This window comes from Etheostoma spectabile, chromosome 5, assembly GCF_008692095.1.
Source record: "Etheostoma spectabile isolate EspeVRDwgs_2016 chromosome 5, UIUC_Espe_1.0, whole genome shotgun sequence".
NCBI classification, from domain to species: Eukaryota; Metazoa; Chordata; class Actinopteri; order Perciformes; family Percidae; genus Etheostoma; species Etheostoma spectabile.
The window spans coordinates 35,390,721-35,399,841 of NC_045737.1; the positions used below are offsets into that span (position 1 = coordinate 35,390,721).

Below are 9,121 nucleotides of genomic sequence, written 5' to 3' on the forward strand. Positions count from 1 at the left end.
TTTGGTGTGGATAATTTTTAAAATGCCATATTTTTCCTCTGGGCTCACAAAACACACGTAAACATATTACACTCGCTCTGCTCGTCTATTTGCTAGCTAGCTTATAGTGCATTTAAAAAAGTGTGGCGTATGTCCACAGTGGGTATATATGTGTGTGTGTGTGTGTGTGTGGTGTTTGTGTGTGTGTGTTTGTGTTGTGTGTTTCACAGCCAAGGATTCACAATTGTAAATGCAACAAATGTTGGAAAAGGATTACGTGCAAGGTGGAAGCGAGACTGAATTTACTGAAACATCGGTGATATACTTATTATATATTTAAGTACTTTAAAACAGTATTAAGTTGTTAAATTAAATCATTTTCCATTTAAAAAAAACACAACAAAACTCTATTAAAGAGCCTTTCGTTGATGTTGATTAAAATCCAAACGATACCTAACCTTTGGCTCTGATCAGCCTTCACTCATCATCAGAGCATGTCTGTGTGGACTGGAAGAGTTTTGGTTAGAAAAATGTGGAGCAGAGATTGTTTTTTAAGAGAAATATGTTCCTCTGCATGCTCCTGAGCCGTGTATTTACACGTCAACGGTCTATCTTGGTTTTAACTGGCAGGCCTCCAGGTGTGGCCGTCTACATTGGCCCTTCCCTCGGCAATTACCCCGCTGCGCTGGTGCTATTAATATACAGTGTTCCTATTCAAGCTGCCGGTTAAGAGAATTCAAAAATGCCTCATTTTACTTTAGCTGGAATCGCTAAAGCCTTTCTTTGAAAGAAAGACGGATTTAGAACATATTGGACTTAAAATGAACTCAAATACGGAAATAGATGCTTAGGTAAGGGCCAAGGAGCCAGTAATCCACAAAAATGGTAGCAAGTTCAACAAATCAGAGCATCTTTTACTCATTCTTTGAGTAAAGGAGATTCCCATGGCCATTAACAGCTGGGTTTTGTATGGAAATGTATCTGACGTTTATTGAACAATGGCAACGGTGTTACAGTAAGTTCCAGGTTTCAATTTAGACAATTTAAAGCTGCAGAGCTTTAATTTTTGCAACAAAACCTCTATATAGATAATTACACTTATGTTTTTTTTATTTAAACCTGAGTAGCTGTACAAATTTGACAAAGGACTGTTTTATGCATTGTGTTGCTTAAAATAACAGTGCTCCGCTTTTTTTCTTAAGGATACTAGTTAATGTCTGTTTTATGACCTCCGAGGAGAGGAGGAGGAGGAGGGGAGGAGGAGGAGGAGGAGGAGTAGTGACTGACCGATAGACGCGACCGACCGCCCGACCCAGCCCGTGGAGTGAACTGAATCACAGGGCGAATACACAACTTATATACTTATATATACACACACATACATTTGTAACATTGCCAGATGGGGAGTTTGTACTGCATTCATATGTGTTGGAATATTCGGACATTTAGGTCCCAACTATGAAAAACACACTGCATTGTGAGATAGGACATGCCTTGGTTGAGGTCTGCGCTCTCCGAATTTTGGAAAAGTCTAATCATTTTTTTTTTTTATATTCGCGGATGTCCATTACCTTTTCCTTTTTTGTGTTGGAATTTAAAACTCCGGTGGATTTCTGAGGACTATGGTTCCCTGTCCTCAGATCTCTGCAGGGTAAATCCAGACAGCTAGCTAGACTATCTGTCCAATCTGAGGACTATGGTTCCCTGGTCCTCAGATCTCTGCAGGGTAAATCCAGACAGCTAGCTAGACTATCTGTCCAATCTGAGGACTATGGTTACTGGTCCTCGATCTCTGCAGGTAAATCCAGACAGCTAGCTAGACTATCTGTCCAATCTGAGGACTATGGTGACCTGGTCCTCAGGTCTCTGCAGGGTAAATCCAGACAGCTAGCTAGACTATCTGTCCATCTGAGGTTTCTGTTGCGCAACTCAAACAACTTTTGAACATACACACGTTCCACCAAAGTTCCTTCCGGAAGATATTTTGCAGCGGCACCATGGCTCCGTCCGGCCCTTAGCACCACTCAAGACAACTGTGATTGTGTTTTTTTTTTAATGCCATTAAAGACGTTTTCTCCCGTCCCAGAATGCTGTGGGGACTGGCCAGGCCCCCCTTCTGGAGGAAGGTCTGGCAATACGGGACTACCTTCGGTTTAAAAAAACAACAACAACACTGCTGTGTTTGTGAGCAAAACAACAGAAAGGGCAGCTCTTCTCACCATCTTTTCAGAAGCGCTGTACTCGTTCTTATCGTTGAGGTGGCACTGGCCGTCGTGCGGCTGGACGAGGCCTCCCAGCCTGCCGTCCAGAGCGAGGGGGGACACGTCGGTGGCGAACACCAGCAGTGGTAGGCCTCCTTTCTCCAGCCGATCTCCTCCTGTTTACAGGGTACAGCAGAATAGGAACTGAGTTTTTGCATCCTACTTGCATATTAGGGTTAATTAATCTGGTTACTGTTATTTAATCTGATTATAGGAATGCACCAAAGCTGATTTTGGAAAAGAGCCCGTATGTGTGGAGGCACTTCAATTACAGAATCAACATTTCAACACATGACACAGTAAATGGATTTCTATCCTCCGTTCTACAGGCATCGTCATTTAACTAAACACTCATTGTATTTTCCACAAGCTTCACAATCACCGATCCAAACACTCACTAAACAGCGAGAGCGTAGCAGCTAGTTTTCTGCGCAGTTCCATCCTGGGTATTATCAACAGGAAACAGGGGCAAGGCAAAGTGAGCATTTGACAGCGTGTTGACTAACCCACGCCACTAAAGAAACAAGCGTTTCAGCCACTGAAGACAAGTAATTTGAATTCTTCAGTTCATTATGGGCCGTAAAGTATACAAAGTAGCTGTGGATGCCCCATCACAGGCCTCTTTCAAGAGGAACGTTAGCAAGGGTTTAGCAAAAGAGAAAATATGTTGTGTGAGAAGGGTGAGCTTTACGCACACCAATAACCATTTCCTGGGATTGGGAAAGCAGTTATGTTGCAGGGAAATAAACGTGTTCAACTCATGGACAAAGCCAGTGAACCTAAGCCAAAAATCATCTCTAGTAGGATATTTACAAAAAAAGCTGATAAATCATTGACCGTTTCTAGAATTCCCTCAAACATCCACATATGCTGCAAACAGCAAATCAGCTTATCTCCCATTAAATAATACATTTTCCCACACACACACACACACACACACACACACACACACACACACACCACACACACACAACACACACACCACACACACCACACACACACCCACACACACACACACACACCACACACACACACACAAACACACACACACACCCCACACACACACACACACACAGCAATTATTTAAAGGGTAACTTCCGTTTTATTTTTTCGATCTGGACCTATTTACCCATGTTCTTTTGTCCAAGTGGCTGATGGGAACAATAATCTTAGACACACGTCCAGTATTCAGCGAGATCGCTGCAGTCGGCAGCAGTGAAACGCTGCAATGGAAGTTAATAAGCAAATGTGCAACTTGTATTTACCTTTACAAAAGTGCACGTTTTGCTGCCAAAGGCTCAGATTAATATTCTAAGTGTCTGACAACATTATGAAAAGGATTTCTAAGGAGGTCGACCTTTGTGTTAAAGATTAAGATCCTTTTTTTAAACAAAACACTCGCAAATAGCGTTGAATAAGCCAACCATCCATGTAAATAAACCGTAATCTTTGCATGGTAAAATACACTTCAGTCAAAGTAGACAGAAACCAAATAAAATATGAAAAGCCATTTTGGGTCATGTTCCCACTTTTCCCACCATCAAAACTGTAGTTCTGGTTGAAATAAACAGACAGTTTACCAGTTTCCATGTGAAAATGTTGGCTCTACACATGCTAAAGTAGGCTCTTTTTTTAAAAGGAGTTTTGGACTAAAAAAGACTGTTTTCAGTGACTGATGGGAACTAAACATAAGAAAATAGGTAAAAAATATTTAGTATTCATGTGCTAACCATGCAATTAAAATACAGACCTGACTTACACTCATTCAAACAACAAAAAACCATCAGAACAACAGGAGTGACCCGGCCCGGCCTCCTAACGAGCGAGTGTTTGAAATAGTGCAGCGCCAGTAAATTACAAGGCAGGAGCTACTTGGAGGTAGTCGTTCTCTTCCTGTAGAAAACAATTAAACAGGAGAGGAAACCAGGGATATGACTGGGCCTGCGAGTGACTCGTCCTCATGTTTCACCAGCTGCACCACACTGTACTTCCTGTCTACCCCCCCCCCCCACCGGTGCTTTATTAACAAGCAATAGGCCAGACGCTTGTCATGGGGCAGTCTCAGTATTTCAACAGCGGCTTCCCCTCATTCTGAACTAAATGTGCTTCGTCACTCAACGTAGCCTAGTCAGGGTGCTTCCTAACCCTCATTCTGACCCGTTTCTAAGGGTTTTATATCAGAAATGTGGATTTCTTTCAACCAAATTGCCCAAAAATAACATGGATAATTCCATACAACATCCTTCAGGTAAAATTAATGATTACCTTCATTGATTTTTTGTGTGTTTTTTTTAATCTTATGGCATTTGAATTCTTTATTTTAATGGTTTTAAACCAGTATCTGGACTAAACTTTGACATCTACCCATCGTTGATCCACTCAACATCCTCTGATCTTAACTATTAGTCAAAATACTTCCTAATTCCTGCCTTTTTTGACTAAAAAAACATACATATGATTTGATGTGAATGAGGTTGTTGACCATGAATTCCAGAATAAGTGTAAAACCTGTTATTAATTGGCTCAGGTTTTTAAAAAGAGCGCCAAAGCTGGAAAAAGTGAGAAATAAATAGAAAAAAGCAGCAAAAACATTGGAAAAGTAAAAAAACTTTTTAAATTTTTACCTGGAAGGGCAAGTTCATGGTTAACGGAAGACAAACACAAGGTTAATAGAGATAAATGGAAGCCTCTATAAAGAAAAAGGATTAAGAAAAGAGAACCTGTCACCTTACAAACAGCAGCCTGCAGGATGGCGTCAAATCCGCCTCCGCGCGTCCCGGTTGCGAGATACCATCTGCTTCTGCACCTCCTCGTTAAAACGGTCCACTTTATCCGTCAGTGAGAGGATGTGGCGGAAACCGAAGGGGGGACACAGTTGGGGAACAGTTTGTATCTGCGGGGGGGGGGACAAAAAAAGGTAGAGATCCAGATATTTCCTCTGAAAGTCACATCATGGCAATATTCAAAGCAGCACAAAGGGTTGACCTCCGGATAACCTGAGCCGTTTATTTACACAAACATGATGAAGACTGCATTGATTTGTACAACAACTGAGATATTTGCATCAATGCTAGCAGCGTGATTTTAGAGGGTTTTAAAGGTTTCCTTTGTCAACAGCTTAAATGTAAATCTCTTCGTATATACAGGATGAGCAATGGCAGAAGTGAGCTGGCTTGCATTAGGGGTCAAATGCTGACATCTATCCCTTTTATTATTCCCCTGTCTTTATTCACTATGTGCACCACACACACACACACACACACACACACACACACACACACACACACACACACACACACACACACACACACACACACACACACACACACACACACACACATAACCTAGATGGGCAGTGATGCGTGATGGTGGGCACTGAGTTAGTGCAGTGCAGTCTCACCTCCGGGGCAAACATCGTGTGCCACAGCTTTTCCCCCCCTCTATCTGTTCTGCTTCCTTTCAGTTTGCCCTCATCAACAACTCCGAGGAGCGCGGGACGAGAGGAGCCATTCTGCAGAACTGCTTATTCAAGCGGCTTTTATCAAATCGGAAAAATCTCTTATCCTTGCAGCTGCGGGATATCTAACCATCCATGATTCATGAATGGGCAAAAATAGAATGCGTGTGTCCGTGTAAATTAATATTTCAGGATTTCCCTTTGATGTTTCTCTGGCCCATTTGTGCCACGAGAGAGCAGTTCTTGAGCTCAACCTCACACAGTCCTTTTGGTGGGGCTTCATTTAAACTGAGCTAAAAATCTAATATTTTTTGACCAAATATTTCGGCGATATAGTACAGTGGACTGCTGGTGCTTTCACAAAATATTTACTAAAATCAGAGTCACCCTACTTAAAACATGCTGCTGCCGATACCCACCCATTGCATGGATTCTCCTGATACTTGGATGCGGTGTAGGAGAAGGGGGACATGTTTTTGTCCACAAAGGAGCCAAAGCCCAGCCTGAAGTTGCTGGTGAGCTTGCTCATCTCTAGAGCCAGCTTGGTACCCAAGTTACGGATGGTGTCCAGATCGTCTTTCATGGAAAGAGAGAGGTCCATCAGGTAGTAGAGGTCCACTGGGTAGTCCTCCACCTGCCGCACTTGCAGCCCAAACCACGTCTGGTCTCCTGGATGGGCAGGTGGAAAGAATCGGTCAACTGGCTCACTCAAAAAAGCATGTAAGATTGGAGGAAGGAAAGCTTTGCATTATTCCTTAGAAAACTGTGTGCAATGGTTGCTTCCGACTCTAGATGTCTCCGTGTATACCTGGCCGCAGGCTGAGAGAGATCTTCTGAGGCATGATCTGGACGACGCCATACTGCGTCAACCCGGACCCTTTAGAACTCAGGGGGACGTTCTGCAGGACAGAGATGCTGCTGGTGGGGTACTCAACGAACCGCGCCTCGCAGCCCCTCTTCTGCAGGTTTTGACTATAATCACATCGGGATGTCAGAGTCCGTCCCCTCCCAAACTCCTAAAGGATGGGAAAACCACAAACCTTGCATTATAGACTGTTGTAAGTCAAGAAAAGATGACACGGGGTTGAAATAGGACACGTGTGGCCTACAATAATGATGATTTCACCTCTGTGGAAACGGTACGCTCTCTGCACAGCGTTTCAATCCTGAAAATAATGCAGCCAGCAAGTTTTACCTCTTGTGCGCACCAGGCGCAACTGGGGTGAATCAGAAGGCATTCTTCACAGGAGGTCGCGCTGCCACTCACACACACGTTAAGACCTGAGACGGGGTGGGAAGAGATCAGGGACAGGGACAGTTAGCACTGAGAGTGAACTGGAAAAACAATCACTACTCCATTTCTAGAAGGACTTGAAGTTAGAGACGAGAAAAATGGCAAACCCCTGTACACTGTACTGTAGTAGGTAATCACTTTGTGAAAGTTATTACTTTGGTTTTGATTGGCAGTTAGACAGAGGGGTGTTTATTCAGCCCTACGGTCATGCTTGAAGCTGTGGTTTGTGATGTTGCATTGGAGTGTGCTATATTAAAGGATGTTTCTAGTACTTCTAGCTATGTGTAAGTGAGGTGAGGTAGATGTTATGTAGCTCAATAAAACACAAATCGCAGTTAGCGTATAACGTGTAGACACTGACAGTGTAATAATTATGTTACTTTGGCCTAAATGCCAATAGGGACAAGTGTGTGTTCTAAAACTGTGTTCATATCATCCAATTGTTTTGTTTCTCAGGGCCATCTTTTTGTCGCAAACTCCCAGTAAGTTTAACCAACCAAATGTTCCCATGCCTCCATGTGGCTCCAGTTTCTAGTAGCTCTTCTTCTCGTGTGTTTGTGTACCAGACACTGACTCTCTGTGTAGTTTAAAAAGAAAACTGGCCGACAGAGAATGTGTTGCAGAGCAGACAAGCTTGCTTTGTCCTACCTCTCGCAGTGTGCACAAATGTTTCCAGAAGCATGCAGCACAGAGCCGCTCGCCACATCCGCGTCCCCGGGCTCCACATGGTGCCACTCGGCGTGTTTATCAGTGCTCTGGAACCAGATTCGAGTCTCTATTCGCAGCTGACACCGGTTTACCCCACCATCAGACCTCCAGTTGGGGTTAGTCCTGTTGATGTGTGCAAACCACAGCAGTAAGTGTGTTTAGACCATCGCAGCTCCGCCGAGGCGCTTATTCTCGGCTCATGGTGAAGAATCCGAGTAAATGTAGGGAGATGTTTCCATTGTTTTAATAGTATTCTGAAAGGGGAAAAGGTCCTGCTAATCCGCTCCTTGAGTTTCTCTTTTTGGACGCCTCTACAGCTTCAGCCTTCCGTGTCTTGACTACTTAACCCATAGCTGACAGCAACTCCAAAACCTTCCCATCGATTTCATGGCCCTCTTCGGTCCGATGCCGTTCAGAAACACTGTGCAGAGGTGAAGTGGAAACGAGAAAGGCCCAAAATAGAAAAATAAATACAACTCCAGCAGCGATTTTCTCTTCCAGATTTGAGTGTTGCCTCTTCGGTTTGTCCGCTTTGCGTCCCAGCTGGAGTCTCCGCCCATGTTCAGCTAGGGATTACATTAACCCCTTCGTTGCTTCGTTGAACTCAGGGTTGAACTGCTGGCACCAGATTGTGTCCGACACCCGCAGCCCTGCCTTCAGCTGACTTAGACACCTAGTGGCGACTGCTAGGGACTGCTACAGGAATTGTCTGGGGGGTTTAAGGACGTGTTGCCGGAGTCTACAGCAACACGCAATAGCAATTCAATTCAATTTTATTTATAGTATTAATTCATAACAAGAGTTATCTCGAGACACTTTCCAGATAGAGTAGGTCTAGACCACACTCCCGAATTTACAAGGACCCAACAGTTCTAGTGGTTTCCTCCAGAGCAGCAACAGGGCCACAGTGGAGAGGAAGAACTTCCTTTTAGGCAGAAACCTCGGACAGACCCAGACCCAGACCCAGACCCAGGCTCTTGGTAGGCGGTGTCTGACAGGCCGGTTGGGGTTAGAATGAAGAGTGGAAATAGTGGAAAAAAATTGGTAGTTTGTAGCAGTTCTTTGTGGTAGTTCATGGCATAGCAGGGCAACTCAATTTCCTTGTGTTGTTTCTGGCTGCAGGCTGGCTAAATCATCAAAAAGCATGACATGGCAGTAGTTTATTGGTGATATGGTGCTCATATTTGGTACCAATACAGTGAAGTCAATTTACCGTCCTGAATGTCAAATGACGTTTTTCCATTGCATGGAACCTGCTCGACCCGGCCGCGGTGCCCCGTCCTTTCTTGTCATTGCAGATTGGTACCACCTCATGTGGCTGGTCATCATAGCAGGAAAATGCCATGACCTGACCATAGACAGTGAAGGAGAATGCCAGTCGAATCCAACACTGCTCTATGGTTTGTACATTTGGATCGCTGT

General features: G+C 44.0%; 1 protein-coding gene across 1 annotated transcript in view; it reads right to left on the bottom strand.

Annotated features, from left to right (window-relative positions):
• The window catches only part of itgb5 (integrin, beta 5), a 115,279-nt gene extending 106,946 nt beyond the window's left edge, over nucleotides 1–8,333 (bottom strand). Inside the window, exons 1-4 of the mRNA XM_032516517.1 lie at nucleotides 7,640–8,333; nucleotides 6,893–6,978; nucleotides 6,506–6,713; nucleotides 6,117–6,366 (exon numbers count right to left, since the gene is read on the bottom strand). Of these exons, the coding sequence (XP_032372408.1) occupies nucleotides 6,117–6,366; nucleotides 6,506–6,713; nucleotides 6,893–6,978; nucleotides 7,640–7,718 (623 nt within the window). The 5' untranslated portion in view covers nucleotides 7,719–8,333. The remainder of the gene's footprint in view (nucleotides 1–6,116; nucleotides 6,367–6,505; nucleotides 6,714–6,892; nucleotides 6,979–7,639) is intronic.
• Between the last annotated feature and the right edge of the window lie 788 nt (nucleotides 8,334–9,121).